General features: G+C 44.9%; 2 protein-coding genes across 2 annotated transcripts in view; one reads left to right on the plus strand and one right to left on the minus strand.

The window, feature by feature from the left end:
* lrrk1 (leucine-rich repeat kinase 1) overlaps positions 1-7,685 on the plus strand; it is a 39,277-nt gene extending 31,592 nt beyond the window's left edge. Inside the window, exons 30-37 of the mRNA XM_037697228.1 lie at positions 81-232; positions 503-620; positions 2,562-2,678; positions 2,848-3,045; positions 3,142-3,356; positions 4,821-5,267; positions 6,263-6,367; positions 7,508-7,685. Of these exons, the coding sequence (XP_037553156.1) occupies positions 81-232; positions 503-620; positions 2,562-2,678; positions 2,848-3,045; positions 3,142-3,356; positions 4,821-5,267; positions 6,263-6,367; positions 7,508-7,685 (1,530 nt within the window). The remainder of the gene's footprint in view (positions 1-80; positions 233-502; positions 621-2,561; positions 2,679-2,847; positions 3,046-3,141; positions 3,357-4,820; positions 5,268-6,262; positions 6,368-7,507) is intronic.
* Positions 7,686-12,660: 4,975 nt separating this feature from the next.
* The window catches only part of chsy1 (chondroitin sulfate synthase 1), a 9,548-nt gene continuing 3,381 nt past the window's right edge, over positions 12,661-18,827 (minus strand). The window contains exons 2-3 of the mRNA XM_037697234.1: positions 16,971-17,466; positions 12,661-14,602 (exon numbers count right to left, since the gene is read on the minus strand). Of these exons, the coding sequence (XP_037553162.1) occupies positions 13,010-14,602; positions 16,971-17,466 (2,089 nt within the window). The 3' untranslated portion in view covers positions 12,661-13,009. The remainder of the gene's footprint in view (positions 14,603-16,970; positions 17,467-18,827) is intronic.

The following is an 18,827-nucleotide window of genomic DNA, read 5'->3' on the forward strand; positions in this document are numbered from 1 at the left end:
CCTCTTTATTCCAGAGTTTGTTCACATTGTGTGTGTGTGTGTGTGTGTTTGCGTGCGTGCATGCATGCGTGCGTGTACAGAGGCCATTAGCCATGCAGTGTGTGAGGTGGATGCAGGAGCCCAGCTTCCCCTGCCTCAGGTATCTGTTGTCCTGTGAGAACCAGTCCCAGCTCTTCCTGTCCCCGCTGCAGGGCCACAGCGCCGTGTTCTGGCAAGGAGACAATGAGGACAGGTTGGTTCTGACTCAGCTGAAAAGAACCCAGTTCATTCTGGAACTGAATTGTAAGACCTATTTCACATGATGGACCCCCTCCCTCCCTCGACCTCTTCACCCACTTCTCCTTTTCTCATCATGGAGCTGGTGTCTGTCTGGCTGGAGACAGACTTTTTTTTTGTTTTTTTTTTTTTGTCAGAACATCAATTAATCCTGACAGTCCAAGTGATAAACACAAACTTTACATTTCAGTGTTCTGTTTTATTTGTATTGTTGTGTGTTTCACAGGAACTACAGTGTTGTGAATGTGGAGAAGGGTCAGGTGGAGGTGAAGAGGATGTTGTGTCCCGGCAGCCGCATCAGCTGCCAGATTAAGATTGGTAACACTCTGTGGATCGCCACTGAGGTATTATATCAATTACATTAATTAGTTATAAACATAACACAACCACACACAAATAAACTCCAATATCAGAAGCATTAAGTTGTTGTGTCAAATGTAATTAAAAACAAAATGCAATGATTATCAGGTCTTATAAACCCATATTTGATTCACAACAGAACTCAGTAAACACCTCAAATGTTGAAACTAAGAAATGCCATTTTTAGAGAAAATTATTTGAATCTGATTGCAGTAACTCGTCTGTAAAAAGTTGTTCAGGAGCAACTAAAGGTTGCAACAGTCAGAGGTCTGGATCAGAACCAGGAGGAACATTTAGTCACTGATGAGGTGAATTATCAGCAGGTCAGACTGGAGAGAAATAAAGACTGATAGACGTAAAGATGGGAACAGGTTCAGCATTCTGTCTAAAACTAGAGGAACAATTTCAGAATAAATCTCCTGAATGAATTTCAGAATAAAGTTCCTAAATAAAAGACTTGAATCTCCAACATCTCCAGTTCATAATCTGATCAACAGATTAGAAGAATCTACAGAAATCTCTGAGCTCGGGAGAATGAGACAATGTTCCCTCCAAAATCTCCACCAACTGGTCTCCTCAGGTCCTCCAAAACCTCCAACAACTGGTCTCCTCCGGTCCTTTAAACCATTTAACAACTGGTCTCCTCAGGTCCTCCAAAACCTCCACCAACTGGTCTCCTCAGGTCCTCTAAAACTTTTAACAACTGGTCTCCTCAGGTCCTCTAAAACCTCCAACAACTGGTCTCCTCAGGTCCTCCAAAACCTTTAACAACTGGTCTACTCAGGTCCTCTAAAACCTCCAACAACTGGTCTCCTCAGGTCCTCCAAAACCTCCAACAACTGGTCTCCTCAGGTTCTCCAAAACCTCCAACAACTGGTCTCCTCAGGTCCTCCAAAACCTTTAACAACTGGTCTCCTCAGGTTATCCAAAACCTTTAACAACTGGTCTCCTCAGGTCCTCCAAAACCTTTAACAACTGGTCTACTCAGGTCCTCTAAAACCTCCAACAACTGGTCTCCTCAGGTCCTCCAAAACCTCCAACAACTGGTCTCCTCAGGTTCTCCAAAACCTCCAACAACTGGTCTCCTCAGGTCCTCCAAAACCTTTAACAACTGGTCTCCTCAGGTCCTCCAAAACCTTTAACAACTGGTCTACTCAGGTCCTCCAAAACCTTCAACAACTGGTCTCCTCAGGTCCTCCAAAACCTCCAACAACTGGTCTCCTCAGGTCCTCCAAAACCTCCACCAACTGGTATCCTCAGGTTCTCTAAAACCTTCAACAACTGGTCTCCTTCGGTCCTCTAAATTCTCCCAACAACTGGTCTCCTCAGGTCCTCTAAAACCTTTAATAACTGGGCTCCTCCAGTCCTCGAAAACCTCCAACAACTGGTCTCCGGTCCTCCAAAACCTCCAACAACTGGTCTCTGGTCCTCCAAAACCTCCAACAACTGGTCTCCTCAGGTTCTCCAAAACCTCCAGCAACTAGTCTCCTCCGGTCCTCTAAATTCTCCCAACAACTGGTCTCCTCTGGTCCTCCAAAACTTCCGACAACTGGTCTCCTCAGCTCCCCCAAATCCTCCAACAATTGGTCTCCTCAAGTCCTCTAAAACTTCAAACAACTGGTCTCCTCAGCTCTTCCAAAACCTCCAACAACTGGCCTCAGGTCCTCCAAAACCTCAAACAGCTGGTTCCCTCAGGTCCTGGACTTTTACGGACTGATGTTAGAAGTAGAGAGGAGTCTTGTTGCTACCATCAGATTCAGAACTACCTGACTTTTTCCCTAAAAATTGTAGTTTCAAGGTTGGACATGTTTACTGTGTTCCACACAACGACCCAACTGTGGTTGTTTAATTTACAAATCCTTTTTTTAAGTGTCATTAAGGATGCATAATTCTTGTTTTGAATGAAAAATTGGTTTGTGTGAAAGGAACAGGAGATGTTCCTCTACAGTCTGAAGGACATGTGTCCACTGAATCAACCCCAGAGACATTTGTCCTGTCCGGCCGTCATCACCTGCCTGTTCCATGTTCCAGCCCAAGAGAAGGTCAGCTCCCAGCCCAACAAACACATTTATTCACAAAGGTTTTCCCCATAGAAGTCCACTGAGATGTCTTCAGATCCTTCTGAAGCATTGTTCTGCTACGTGTGAACTTGACACTTAAAGCCTCTTGGAGCAGAACATGAAGGTCAAACTATGTTCCTCACCCCTGCAGGGCCTGGCCCGAGTGTTTGCTGGGATGTCTGATGGTCTGCTGGCTGTTTACACCTTGGTGGACGACCTTCCTCTGGATGGAGAGACCTACCTGTGTTCACATACACTGAATAAAACCGTGTTTGGACTGAAGGATTCTGATCCCAGGCAGAGACCCTGTCCAGTCAAGACCATGTCTCTGGTCAGCAGTGGCTCTCAGGTGAGCAGATCCTTCCTGGCATGTTTGTTTAAAGAGACTTCATGGTTTGACACTAAAACCTCCCTGTGTTCTGGTTCCTGACTACATTTTGAGCAGTTATGGTTCTCCAACGGTCCTGGTCTCCTGGTTATCGACTCTCTGAACCTTCAGGCCATTCGAAGGCTGGACTTGTACAAACCACCTTCCTCCATAATCAGCATGGCCACCAGCTTCAGTCTGTGGGGGGAGGAGGCGGTCTGGACCCTGGATGACCACACCAATACCCTGCTGTTGTACCACGCTGCCTCATACGAGCTCTGTGCCACGTACTGGTAAGTCCAGCTGAACTGTTCAGCACAGCAGAGGTACCGTCATGATGTGTGGTTGAAAACAAACACGTCACTGTAGAGAGAATTTCATCTTTAAAAATACACTGGTCCTCTCAATAACTGGCAGCCTCAGCAGATGAGAACTTTTAGACACCGACTGAGTAAACAATTTATTAGTTGTGAAAAGAGATAAAAAAGTTGGGTTTATTATTTTGACAGTATCTTTATTACATGGTTTCTGTTTGATAACACTGCCCATTTTTATTCTACATAAAATAAAATAAAAATTTGTATAGAATAACATTGGGGGGAAAAAAACACAACAAATACATTGTGTGATAAATAAACAAACCCAAAGAAACAAACAAAAACAGGAAGAGCACCACGTGTGTCTTAGTTTGCTATTCTAGGTAATTTGAGATTTGCTGCAATTTTAAGGAATTAAGTCTTTCCTGTACTTCCATGGTAGTTTGTCCGGTAGTTTTGAGGTTAAATATTTTCACGATCTGTTAAAAGTTCTGTCTGCATCTGTGGATTCTTTGAAAACCGCCCCCTCATGTTCTATCAAAGAAATACAAACATGCAACAGAAATGCTGTTTGCTACAGGCTATTGTTTACATGCTACGCATTACTGGCTACATGATACTGGCTACATGGTATGTGCTAATGTCTACATGCAACATGCTACTTGCTACATGCTACTGTCTAAATCAGGTTCAGGTCTCTCTTGTAAATGAGTCCTCGAGGCTCAATGGGATTTACCTGTATAAATAAAGGTTGATTGATAAATGCTACTGGCTACACCCTATCTACATGCTAATTGCATGATCCAGTAATCAAAAGTTTCATGGTGGACACGTACTGAGGCGTCAAGCTTCTTGTTTCTGTCCTGTTTTATTTTTAAACTGTTAAATCTGATTTTCTTGTTTTAGAATCAAAATCGGAATCAGCTTTATTGTCATTGCATAGAGCACAACAAAATTACATTTCAGCACAGCCCATCTGAAGAACCACAAACAAACAGACACAGACTTGGGTAGACGGGGTGACTGAGGCGCAGCCTCTGAGAGACGCTCCTTTTTTGTTAGATTAGAAAAAGGGGGACACAAGGAAAGATGGGGGCAAAAAAATGATCTTGCATTGTGTCCTGCAGGACACAGCATGAGGCTGCAAAAAAAAAAAAAAAAAAACACATAAAAAATGCAACATAAATAGACATAGACATATGTGTGTGGAATGGGTGGGGGATGGGGTCCCAGTACAGTCGCCAGGTGAGCAACGCAGTCATTGGCACCCTTGCATCTCCTAGGTTGCTGCACCAGGGTAGGGGCAATGAGAGTGGCCAGCGATGGCAGGAGTTTGAGGAGCCAGAGCCTTAGAGTTTTAGTTGAGGATCAGAAAATAATTCCAGTTTAAATCAACTGGATTTCTGGGTGCAGTTTCCTAAGATCTTGTTCTGCTTTCAGCTGCGGGGATAGCAGTCCCTTACGTGACGTCTTTACCGTGCATCGTCCTGTAGGAGTTGCCACGGTGACGGCTGATGAACCCAAATCCTTGTACCAGACTGGGAAGCTGGAACAGACCAACAGAGAGGTGACTGTGATCCACAGCCAGGAGGCAGGGACTCAGATCATCCAGCACCAGGACTCGTTGACGGACTACTGCTCCGTAGGGTCTAAATCTTCAGTGGAACCATCAGACCTGGACTCTCTGAACCCCACAGACTGCACTTTGTCCAACAGTAGCAGCTGTGTGCTGCAGAATACAGAACCTGATGAGTCAGGCGGGGACCAAGACCAGCAGCTATCCAACAACACTGATCCTGGACCTGCAGAGACCAGAACGTCCTCAACATCTCAGCTACTGCAGGCCTTCACTCTGCTGCCGGTGAAGGGGACTCTGTGGATACCCAGGTACAGCAGAAATGTTTCATTAAAATAACAATATTTAAATCCAGTTCTGAGACCAGGACAACCCTTTAAGATTTCATGTAATCTGAGTAGTTGGTAGCAGAAGAAATAAGGGTCTGATGTCACCTGAAACTTTGTTCTCTGAAGCCCAACAGGAATTCAGGACTTCCTGTTTTCATAATATTATCTGTGACAGAGCCAGACTCTTATTTAGAAACAAGTGACCTTTATTTCGTAAAACTCTGACAAAATGGACAACGTTTTAATGTATAATCTGTAGAAGAGGAGTAAAACAAACCTAAATCAAAAAACTGTTGTCAGCTTCCAGCAGATCATCAGGATCACCATGGTAACCACACACCTATGTCTGACAGTACTCTTTTTCAGACAGACAGACAGAAACACAGAGTAAAAAGGAAGTTTCAGACTCTGATCTGTAGATCCAAACAGGATTGTTTTTTCCCATTCCATGGGCATCAAAGGGGCCATTTCTCTGTTTCTTTATGTTTTATCTGAGTCGTAGGATGTTTTGCTAACAGAAAGCTGTGGTCCTCGTGGAGTCTTAAGGGTTTTTAATCTGCATGAAGGTGACAAACTAAAAGCCATGGTTAATTGGTTAACAGCTGAAACTGCAGTGCGCTGCAGGTGGACAATGTCCACACGTCTGTCCACACGTCTGTCCACCTGTCCACACACCCAGTCTGATGGAAAACTTGACTCTATAACGCAACAAGCAACAAACTGAAGGAGTTTGAGTTGTTTTATGAAATAAAAGACGTAGAGACGAGAAAAACTGAGCTTCAAACACTAAAAACATACAAACGATCCATATTTAATGTCTCTCTTTGTTTGTGTCTCTGTGTGTGTGTGTGTGTGTGTGTATCTGTGTGTCTTTCTGTCTCTCTCATTGTGTGTCACTGTGTCTCTGTGTGTTTGCCTCTTTGTGTGTTTCTCTATGTGTGTGTGTGCGTGTGCGTACGTGCGTGTGTGTGTTGTAGGCGTAGAGGGGACGTGGTGATTGTTGAGATGCAGTCTCCGGACGGTAATCAGCTGAAGGGATGTGTGGTCGCTGTCCTTCGTCCACCTGGATTGTCTTCTCTGGGGTGAGTTCAGATTTAATGTCCCTCAAAAAACAATTTGGTTTTACAGCAATCATAAAAAACACAAACTACAAAGACAACAACAATAAATCATAGATGTTTTTGTTCAACTCTGTAAATAACATGCGAGATGTAACGTTCAGGATGACTCTCAGCTACTATCACATCTAACGGTTCTGTCTTTAGTTCACAGCTTGATAGATTAAAGCAGAAAAAAATCTTTTGACTGAAAACATTTCTACAGCTAGAGGTTACCCAAAGACTGAGAACTTTAATCCATGCAGTTCTGTCTTTAGCTGAGGGTTTTGTTTTTAGCTGATAGTTCTGTCGTTAGCTGAGGGTTTGGTTTTTAGTTGAGGGTTCTGTAATGAGCTTACAGTTCTGACTTCACCTGACAGTTGTGTTTTTAGCTGACGATTTTGTCTTTAGCTGATGGTTCTGTCTTTAGCTGACAGTTCTGTCTTAAGGTGAGGGTTTTACCTTTGGTTGAGGGTTCTGTCTTTAGCTGATTTTTCTGTTTTTAGCTGAAGGTTTTGTTTTTAGCTGAAGGTGTTGTATTTAGCTGACAATTCAGTCTTTAGCTGACAGTTCTACCTTTAGCTGATGGTTCTGTCTTTAGCTGATGGTTCTGTCTTTAGCTGATGGTTCTGTCTTTAGCTGATGGTTCTGTCTTTAGCTGATGGTTCTGACTTTAGCTGACAGTTCTGTCTTAAGGTGAGGGTTTTGTCTTTAGTTGAGGGTTCTGTTCAGTTTTTAGCTGAGGGTTTTGTTTTTAGGTGAAGATGATGTATTTAGCTGATAATTTTGTCTTTAGCTGACAGTTCTATTTTTAGCTGACGGTTTTGTAACTGATGGTTCTTTCTTTAGCTGAGGGTTCTGTCTTTAGCTCATGGTTCTATCTTTAGCTGACAGTCCTGTCTTTAGTTATCAATTTTGTCTTCAGCTTAGGGTTCTGTCTATAGCTGATGTTTCTGTCTTTAGCTGAGGATTTTGTATTAAGCTGAGTATTCTGTCTTTGCTGAGGGTTTTATCTTCAGCTGATGGTTCTGTCTTTAGCTGATCTGTATTTTTAGTTGACAATTTTGTCTTTAGCTGACGGTTCTGTCTTTAGCTTATCTCCTTTCTCTCATCTCGTGCTGTCAGGACTCTGGCGGCGGCGGCGCTGGTGGCAAAGGACACGGTTGTTTGTGGTTTCCAGAGGAAGGACTCGGAGTGGACCCTGGTGGTCTGGAGGTCCTGGGGCTGCTGTGAGCTGGAGGTCTTCTTCCACTCCTATGAGAAGCTCGGCTGCTTGGAGGTCAGCATGAGAAATAGAAGGTAGCAGGAAGAGAACTGAAGGGGGTCCAGACTGATGTAGCACCAGAGCGAACCTTTAACCCCCCACCGAGACCTGAACCCCACAGGACACAGGAGGGACCAGAACCTCTGCAGACAAGAACTAAAAGATGCTTTAACGACTTGAATGTTGTTCATCTGGAGTCCATGAAGTTCTGAAACTTTCTGACCTCTTAACAGAGCTGAACTCACAGGCAAATCCCTCTCCCTCCCCTCCTTGCTGAGGTTAACAAATCTCTGCCGTGGACTTCACCTCTAACAAACAAACAAATGTTTTTATCGTAGTTGGTTTGAAGAAAGTGGTCAAACACAGTTAATTCTTTGATTCTTGTCAGAGTCTGGAGGATCCGTTCTTTCTGAGGTTTCTAAGATCGGACTTTAAATAGGACTTGGATCCACTTAGTTTCACCTGCAGGTGGGTCGTTGGTCAGGATCTGGTTGAAACGGGACAGAAACTTGTTGGGTGATTAAAACTGTTGTTTTGAGTTGTTGGTCCAAACTGTCCGAGTCTTTTTACTGGATCAGGACTTCCTGACATTCAGGCAGGTAGAATCTCATCATAAACCTTCGTCGTATTAATAAATTCTAAAACAAATTGTTTGGAGGGAAGTCTTTGAATTTGGATACTTTGGACATGCAGTATGTTGGACAGTTTATTCCTGAGTATGGAGTGCCAGGGGGCCTTAAGGTCTATCTGGTCCCTGTAGAACCAAACCAGGAGCTGTGTCCACATCCTCTGCACAAAGTCAAGCTCGTTCTTGGTGCAGGTTGGACTCCATCCATCCATCCATTTTCTTTGCCCGCTTATTCCATTTTGGGTCACGGGGGTCGCTGGTGCCCATGTCCAGCAATCACTGTGCGAGGGGCGGGGTACACCCTGGACGGGTCGCAAGTCCATCACAGGGCCACATAGAGACAAACGAGACAAACAAACATTCACTCTCTCACTCACACCTAGGGACAATTTAGAGTTACCAATCAGTCTAACATGCATGTTTTTGGTCTGTGGGAGGAAACCGGAGTACCCGGAGAAAACCCACGCATGCACGGAGAGAACATGCAAACTCCACCCAGAAAGCAGGTTGGACTCATCAAAGACTATCCTTTGTGTCTGGTCCTGTTTGTGGCCTTCATGGACAGGATCTTAAGGTGCAGTCGTGGGTCTGGTTTGGGAACCTCTGGGTCTTGGCTCTGCTTTATGTGGATCATGTGATTCTGTTGGGTGTCTTCGAGCAGTGACCTTTAGCGTGCCCTGGGGTGGTTCTCAGCTGAGTGGGAGGCCACTGAGATGATCTTCCTTCATAGGGTGTGGGGGCTCAGCCTTAAAGATCAGGTGAGGAGGTCGTCACCCAGGAGGGAAAGAATTGCTGCTGTATTTAAACATTGATCTTCACAGCAGGTGATCTAAACTTTATTTTAAAAACGTTTAAGTTATTCTGGAAGGAAACTGAGGTTTCTTCAGTCGCCTCCAAACCAACCAGTTTCATCAGATGCCGGAGTCCGTTTGGTTCTGAGTTGAAGAGAAGACCAGAACCTGTCAGAGAAGACTTGTGGTCTATCAGGGTCTTAGTTGTTCTAACACGGTCTCTGTTGGTCTATCAGTCTTTGTTGGTCTATCAGGGACTTTGTTAATTTATCAGGGTCTTTGTTGGTCTACCAGAGGCTTCGTTGGTCTATCAGGGTCTTTGTTGGCGTATCAGGGTCTTTGTTGTCTATCAGGGTCTCTGTTGGTCTATCAGGGACTTTGTTAATTTGTCAGGGTCTTTGTTGGTCTACCAGAGGCTTCGTTGGTCTATCAGGGTCTTTGTTGGCGTATCAGGGTCTTTGTTGGTCTAACAGGGTCTTCTTTGGTCTATCAGGGTCTTTTTTGGTCTAACAGGGTCTTCTTTGGTCTATCAGAGTCTTTGTTGGTCTATCAAGGTCTTTGTTGGTCTATCAGCCCTCAGAAAAGAGGGGAGGAAGTGATTTGCCTGGAAGTTCAGCTCGTTGCAGTTTAAAAACTTCACATTTATGATTTTGAACAGAGAAAACTATTGAATGAGACGAGGAACATCTGTAACAAACCAAAGAATTTTGATCCAGTTTTACCTACGAGACAGAACCAAAGTTCTGTACAGACTACAGAGCAATAAATAACGACAAAACGGGTCCTTCTGAAGTCAAAACCATTCAAATGGACTCTTCACATCTCCTTGTTCTGGCTAAGGATCTGCACCAACGGAACCTCTGCAGCTGTAGATGGGTCGTACAGAACATGAGCGGTTCCACATGGCTCCGTCCTGCAGCCCTGCAGGACTGCAGAACTTGACAGGTTCTATTGGGTTCTAGCTGATGTGCATTGTTCTCTTTAAAGAACTTTACAGACTTTGAACAAAGTTTTTTGTTCATATGATGTTTTTTATCTCCTCCTTTAAAGAACTTCCTGTTCCTGACGGAACCCGTCAGGGCCCGTATTTAAACCCAATGGGTTCTGAAGGAACATTAAAGAATATTTCAGGTTGTTCTGAAACTGTCTTTTTTTTTTTAAATATATTTTGTATTAAAGCATGTTCTCTAAATAAATAACAGTTCTGGTTCTGATTCTTTGGATTTCTCAACACAAACTGTCGTTTCAGACCACCACTGACTGGACCTGGTCCCTGGCCCACATGGGGACTGAATCCTGTCCTGGTTTGTGGAGACTGGATCCTATCTTGGTTAGTGGGGACTGGAACCTGTTGGTTCATGGGACTGGATCATGTCCTGGTTTGTGGGGACTTGATCCTGTAGCCACCTGTAGGAACCCAGTCTGAACCAGGCCACCTCAGACCAAAGCTGAATGAACTATATTACTGACCCATCCTGTCAAATCAGGCTTGGAGAGAAAATGAACTCAATTCAGCTTCATGTGGATCCCCAGATCATCCTGAGGTCAGGAGCAGTTCCAGACAAATTGTTCTGAATCGTATTTTAGATTCTGAGGATTTCTTGACATCATCTGAAAGAGGAAACCTCAGACCAGATTAAGATTTCAGGATTTCCAGCTGCTGTTGCAAAACGTTCTTTTGGATTATATTTTAGAGATTTCCTTCAAGAGACCAACGGAGAAATTGTTTACCATCCAGCTGCAGAGCACCGGAACTTGATCCTGGACACGACGGGTCACGTTTGATGTTCCAGTTAGGCCAACATCAAGTTCGTAACTCCTCCCACTTTTAATCTGCACTCCGTCAGTCTCGTGATTCCCGTCAGTTGAGTCCAATAAGTCTTAAAATTCTGGAGATGGTTAAGACGTTGGTGTGTCTTCAAATTAAAGTTTGAACTTGAATTTGTGCAAGCAGGAAGTCGAAGAGAAAACTTTTCTGGTTTAATCACTGATTCAGTAAAAACGAAATGGAGAAAGTAAATTATTTTGTTTCCTTTTATTCATATTATTGACGTAACAAAACTGATATGATCAAAGACCAGTTTCAGTTCTTGTCGTTCGGACCCTTCAGGCTCGTGAGCTACAGCAGCTTCACACTTTAGGTCCTGTCGGACTGGTCGGGTTCTGGCTTCGCAGTCGTTGGCAAATCTTTTCAGAGTTCATAGGAAGGTCTCCATGGCAACGAGCAGAACTGAAACCAGGTGTTCACCTGCGGACACACCTGTTCAGGTCTTCACCCAGTTCAGTCTGCTGGGACCCAGAACCCACAGAGGTTATGTTTTTACACACACTGAAGCAACCTCAGGAACCAGTTCTGAGCAGGAATAAAGGAAACAAAAGTTTCTTTTAACAGCAGAACCATTCCGGACTTGATTCAAACAGAATAAAAAAGGCTCCGCCCACACGACTCAACTCAAAAACTAAACTTTTAGATTCATCACTTGCAGCCCCGACAGGTGGACGATCATAAACCACTTCATCAAAACACCATAATCATTGGATGTTCATGTCAAGATGGCCACCACAGCTACTGGACCAAACACAGATGTTTTACAGATGCTTGGTGTGGTAGTAGCTGAGAGTCACCCCAACATGACGATGGCTGAGAACCGTTTACAACTTCGGCCAGCGGGCGACAGGCATTTCTTCGGTAATGTCAGCTTTATAATGAAAGACCTTGTTTAGGCTTTGTGTTCGTTTGATTGATAATCAGAGCCTTTAGCTAAAATCGAGAAATGTAGACGTTCTTGCCGCCTCGTGGTGCATTGTGGGTAAATGAGGGTTCCTGCTGAACGTGTGGAAGGAGGAGAAAACAAACTCACCGGATAATGAAACACTTCAAATCCAGCACGAAGAAAAAAAAACAACACAAAAATATAAAAGTGTTAAAATGTTTACGAGTAAAAATAAAAAAACACCATAAATCAGAGTAGAGCGTTGGGAACCAGAACCCAGCGGATCAGAATCTTTAATGTCACCACAACACCAAGCTGTCCTCATCCAGCTGTTCAGGTGGGGCACTTTTTTTAACACACCATCCATCCTCAGAGTAGTTTATTATGGATGGATTACGAAGTGGAAACTGGTACCGGGTGTGCGAAGTTCTGAGTGTTTGGGCCCAGCGAGCCATGTGGTCGTATTTTACAAAATAAAATATTTTCTTGTGCACGGCTTGTAAAACTTGTTTTGCACAGTATTTTGATGAACACTCGTCCGCCTTATGATTCAGTCTGCTGGAGTAGAAATGGCAGACCTGGACCAGGTTTTACTATTTTACTCCCCATGAGAGTGGGTTTAGACCTGGACATTCAGGCCATAGACTCACGTGGTTTGAGGAGACCCAGGTCTAGATCTATGGAGACGGGTTTGAGACCCCACCCCCCTCAACAACTCAGAGAAATTTACATTTTTAAAACTTGTTCAAAACTCGAGAGTGAACTGTGATCGAGTGAGGATGCCGAGAACGTCAGCAGACTCCATCAGGTCCACCTGAGTCTCCAGCAGACTCCATCAGGTCCACCTGAGTCTCCAGCAGAGTCCATCTGTTTTCTCTGCTCCAAATAGTCTGTTGGTGTCATAATTAGCCTGGCATTTGTTGTAACGTGGATTTCGAAGTGGGTGACAAAGAGTAAAATTTTACAGAAAATGTAATTTACTGCCAATGAATTTAAGGAGACACTCTGCTTAAAATAACGCCCCACCACCACAGTGTCCATCTGTCCAACATTTAACCATCCGAAGAAGCCCGAGTGTCTGTCCATCTGAAGCTCAGGCTCTCCGTCAGCTCATCAACATTTCCGAATGGTTTTAAAACTAAATGTTTAGAAACAACAGTTTGACATCTTCAGTGAAAAATAAATAAACGGTAAAATGTTTGGTTAAAAAGGAAGTGAAGACGAGGCGTCTCAGGCTGTCCTGACTGAGCCGTTGTTGGTGGCCAGCCTCCTGAAGCTGTGGTCGTTCTTCTCCAGCCAGAGTTCTGCCAGCTGCTGGGTGGAACCGTAAGACGAAGCTTTGGAGCCCAGGCACATCTTGTACTGCTTCGCCTCCAGGTTCGGGTCACAAAGAACCGGGTGGTGGACGTGCACTATCCCTGTGTCCGAACTCCTGAACAGCCTGACCCCTGACTGGACGAACTTATTGTAAAGGTCAACGTCCTCCAGGCCCCAGCCCTGGATGGAGGTATCAAAGCCCCCGGTTCGGACCAGGTCTCCCTTGTAGACGCAGACAATGCCGAAGCCGTAGGTCCTCCAAAGACCCGTTTTTGAGGTGAAGACATAATGGTTGTTGCTTGGAACCTTCCCTGTGTACACCACTTTAGGATCATACTGGCTGAAAATGATGGGGAAGTAGGCCTGCCTTCCCAAGGCGGCGTTGGTCCGGCAGCGCTTCAGAAAGTCACTGGAGAACAGCAGGTCCACGTCGCAGTAGAACAGCAGGGAATCATTGGAGAAGTGTAAGGAACCCACTTCCAGAGCCAGAGCTCTGGAGAAGGAACCGGCTACAGGTTTGATCTCCATCTCAGCCCGAGGATACTTCAGGTGGTACTCCCTCATCAGCTCCACCTGTTTGACCCGCTCAGTGTTGTTGTCGGTGCTGAACAGCAGGATCAATAGTTTCACGTTCAGGTTGGGGATCAAACAAACCTTTTCAAAGTTCGACATAAAGCGAACGAAGATGTCATACCGCCCCGACAGAGGAACCAGAATGTTGACCTTGTCTTCCTTCGGTTCCCTCTGGTCTTGTCCAGAAGTGGCTAGCTTAAAGGGAACCAGCATCTTCAGGGAGTTGGACAGGAACGACAGGGAGTCGGACTCCTTGTTGATGTGGCTAGCTAAAGCCCTGGCATCCATCTCCTCCTCCTCTCTGAACTGGATCTGGCTGAAAGTCTGCTGAAGGTAAGCGTGTCTCCTCACAGGAACTGTCATGGTCTTTCCTTTGTGCTTCTTGTAGAGCAGCAGCAGATCCAGAACATACTCTGCCCCATATAATGGGTTCAACCTTCGATAGCCATACTGGATTTCCTTAAAATCGATAACACGGCCCCGCGTCTTGGCGTTGGCGTTGATCATCTCCATCACCTGCATGATGATGTCATCCAAGGCCTGCCTCTGAGAGGAGTCCATCCCACGGCGTGGCGGCTGACTGTCGGACGATGAAAACAGGTACTTTCCTGTCAGAAACTCCCACTCGAGGACATCCTCCCTCTGATGAGGATGAAAACGCATGAATGAAGGAGGCATGCCGAGCTGCAGGTCCTCTCGGCTGGGCTCGGCCGCACCGTAGCGTCCCATCTGGACTATCTCCCTGTGGAGCTGGATGGTTCGGTGGCGTAGGTCTGCAATCTTGCGGCTGAGCATGTAGCTGTGTAAGCGATACTGGTAGGGGGGGTTCTTGTTGGGGTGGAGGGTGATGGCCCGATGGATCTTGCTGTTGTGCAGTTCTCGGATGTAGCCCTTCTTGTTGGGTTCATAGTTCTCGTAAAAGAGTTGCTGCATCTGTGGAAACAGAACAGAACACATTAAACTAACTGTCCATAAAACGTCTCGTTAGAACAAGAAGGACAAAAAGTCAGGTCAGAGGCGAAGCAATGACGTCATTTTTAAAAACTGTGCTTTGGCTGTTCACATGAAAACAGGGAGGCGTTTTTACTCTGGAACTTGATTTCTGAGACTCCTAAAATAAAATGTCGCTTCTGTGAGGCTGAAACGAGATGAGCTGATGAGATGCTGTTGTGACGTTGTCAATGTGTTGTGTGTTGTTATGAGTTTGTGTTGTTGTGAGTGTGTCAGTGTGTGTGTTGGTTTTGTGTAACCACGTCTGTCAGTTAATTTTCCCAGAGAGAGACAGGAGATAAACACTGATGTCAATACAGGAGTTTATGCTGAGCACAAGAACAATACAACAACGGAAACAGCCTGGAAACGACACTGAAGGTTTCTGACAAACTGCGATGTTGAGTTTACAGAGCTGGTAAGTTTTGGAGTCAAATCAGTTTAAGATGGCTGCCACCACAGCTAATCAACATTAGCCAAAAATGGCTTCAATTCTGTCAGTTTTACACATATTGAGCTGTGGTAGTAGCTGAGAGTCAGTAACAACTCTGAGTGTCATTTTTCATCAGAGGACCTCAGTCTAAATCTGTGGCCTGAAAGGTGGCAGGTGACAAGCATTCCTTCCTGGCGAGATTCTTTTAGCGTACCGTTTGGCGTTCGTTTAGCATATATCTTAGTTTATATCTCAGATCCTTATTTACGGTTTCTTTTTACACTTTATATTTTTGCTATTGCTTGATTAAACTGGAACCCTGTGTACACAATTTCGTTCCACTACATGTACCACATGTGATGCAAATGACAAAGAATCAATGACTCTGACTCTGAGCTGGTTAATAACCCAAATAACTCCACGGTTAAATACTGATGATAGGAGGCCGAGATGGTGTAGAGGCAGGGCAGCCGGCTCGGGACTCGAAAGTCCCAGGTTCGATCCCCGGTCACCGCATACCTCGTGGTGTCTCTGGGCAGCACACCTTATCCCCAAAATGCCCCCCGGGCACTTTCAATAGCTGCCCACTGCACCACCTGGTGGTGGATAGGTTAAATGCAGAAACTAATTTTGCCATTGTATGGAAACATACAGTGATGACAATGTGATGATATTATTATTATTATTATGATTGAGGCTTCATAACCCCTCACAGCATACATGTCGAACCCCCGGCTCGTAGTCACAGAGGAGGAACCGTCTGCGAGACTTCGACTGTCTGCACAGAAACCACAGGCATGCCCCTGCTTCATTACTTGAAGGCAAAGAAAGCAGAGGCGTTCAACCAGGCAGAACTGGTTTAATGTGGATGAAGCTGAGTGGAGAGCAGCTGCATGCCTGTGGCTCGAAAAGCTCAAAGTCAGACAAGATAAAACAGTTAAACTCGTGGACAACTTCAGACCCATCCTAACCGAGGACTCACCAACACCTGCAATCTGCTGGTCTTTGCCCGCTGAAATTCATTCAGAACTCACCACATTCTAAAGTCCATACTCCCGTTTGTCCCCAATATCATTTGTCTTTGCTCTCATTTGTCCCCGCTCCCGTTTGTCCCAGCTCAGTGACCAGGTTCTGTCTCAGAATGTGTGGAAACAGGACCGTTTAATCGGGCGTCGGCTGCAGCGACGGTGGTTTCCACTCGGATGTAGGCGTTCTGCTGAATGAACAGCATTGATAAACCTGAAGCAGGCATGTGATCAGAACATTGATCCGTTTGAGTCCCGGAACCTCGGTGATCCCTGGATGGTGACCTTAAGGCTCTTAGAGAATAATCTGCTGTAATTGGATGCTGCAGGTTTAGCAGCAGGTTCTGCTGGTTCTGATGGTGATGCAGGTGATTACTGTGGATGGTAACTGGTCCAACCTCAGGGCTACTGCTCCACCCTCCTCCTCCTCCTCCTCCTTCTGTGATGGAGCCAGTTTGGTTAATTGTTTTCTAACTTGCTATATTTTTTTTAAATCAACAATTTAAAATCCATGTAAAATTGTGATAAAACCGTGATTTTACTGCAAACAAATCATTTATTTTTGCCGTATCGTCCACACCTTTATATAGCTGCAGTATTTGTTGATATTTTTTTTAATATTTTTTAATTCTGTTATAAAAGTTGGTTCTTGTGTTCAGCTGTGGTTTACTGCAGGATGTCTGAGTTCCACCACCGATGACGCACATCAGCCTGCTCCATCAGGCATGTTTAAACCACCACCTCCCTGACCTCAGCCTCAGGTGATGTCAACAGTTTGACTGATTTAGTTCTGGATCTGGACTTGAATAAACAGAAGACATACCAAATTTAAAAAAAAAAAACAACCTCCTACCTCGTAGGACCAGACACACTGGACCCTGGCAAATCTCCTCACACACCGGCCCACCTCTACGTCTTCATGGGTGGTGTACATCTCCTGCAGACACTCCCGGATGTGGGGTACCATCCTCTTCAGGACCTCCCGGCTCATGATGACACCAGGACCCCCCATGCAGAAATTCTCCCCGGGCTCCAGAGCCAGTTTTCCCAGTTCATCACGGGCCCCCATTCCCGTCTGGCCCAGAAAGATGGCCTCGCTGCTGTTCAGGCTTCGAAGGAAGCTCTCTAGCTTCTCGCTCTTGATGTAGACATCGTCATCGGCCCTCATGAACCACTCGTACTTGTCCAGGTAGTGGTCATGCATGTACTTCAGCATCATGAAGGACTTCTTCTGAGGCGGGTATGAGTCGTCCACATTCTTCAGAGCCACAATGGGAATAGGTATGGAGGTATCAGAGCCCTCACTGGAGAAGAACTCCACACGACCGGGAATAGTTTGTGCCCATGTTCTGTAAACAAACATATCATCAGGGAGATGTCGGGCAACAGCAAAAAAAAATCATTAGAAAGGTTTTCAGGGAATTTAAAAAGGTTACAACACAGCTTCTGTTCAAAAGTGGAACTTCACTTTAATAATTGTTGACATTCTGATGTATAAACTATAGAAGAACAGACAGAACCAAGGTCTGAAGAATTGTTAACATGGATCATTAGGACCTCAGCAGCTTAGCCTGGTCCTCATGCAGGATGGAAGTCCTCATCCAGCAGCTTCTTCTCTGAAGTCCACATTTGCTGTCTGAGGACAAAACAACCGCTGGACTGGTTCAGATTTATCGCTTGTCACGCAGAACTACCTCAGCCCTAATGCACAACATTCGGTACTTGTAACCATTAATCAGTAGTTCCAAGTGGCTAAAAAGTGCAGTTCTGTCACAAAAATGTTAATTTATGGAGCACATTTCTGATGATGTCAGATGGACTAATGTGCTGTACAATAAATGAAGCTGTTTTGGAACCGAGGTGTAATCAACATCCAGCAACATTTGCACCAGATTTGTGTAACATTTGTGCAATACTGTGCAATTTCAAGTGAAAATTTGTATTTTTTTCTGAAAATTTTCCTCCAGCTTTTGCAGCCTGGTGAGGAACTGGTTGAAGTATTGAGTACAAGTATTGAGATGGTTCTTCATTAAGTTTAGAATTCAAATCTGAGGGGAGGTTTAAAAAAACAAAAACAACAGTGGAAATTATTTTCAGTTTTAGGCAAGTAGGACGTTCATGAAACCACCAACAGTTTAAAGATACTAAAACACTAATAATCATAAAACAAAATATTCTGGCTTTGAGTCAGCCGGTCAGTGATTGTGGCCATGGTATATCAGAATTCTGCTGTTGCAACCAATGTATATTAGCATTCTAACATCTTCTTTCGGCTTCTCTCTTCTTCAGGGGTTGCCAAAGCGAACTAAATTGCACAAAGACTTGGCAATTGTTTTTACACTGGATGCCCTTCCCGACAACCACAGACCACAGAGTTGCCACAGCCCTCTGTGTGGAGCAGAGCTGCCATCTAGGGCACCCAGGGGAGCAGATGGTGGGGGTTAAGTGCCTTGCTCAAGGGCCCAGAGTGGGGCAAATGAGGGTGGAGGCAGGTGTTGGTGTTTCACATTTACCACACAGTTTTTGATATTTCCTGTCTGGGGAGTTAAATCGGCAACTTTCCGATCACAGGTCCACCTTCTCTAACCTCTGCGCCACCACTCCCCTAGCATTCTGACATTGTGACAGTGGTATATTAGCATTCTGACATTGTGACAGTGGTATATTAGCACTCTGACATTGTGACAGTGGTATATTAGCATTCTGACAT

The sequence above is a fragment of the Nematolebias whitei genome, chromosome 2 (assembly GCF_014905685.2).
Source record: "Nematolebias whitei isolate Nwh7 chromosome 2, NemWhi1, whole genome shotgun sequence".
NCBI classification, from domain to species: Eukaryota; Metazoa; Chordata; class Actinopteri; order Cyprinodontiformes; family Rivulidae; genus Nematolebias; species Nematolebias whitei.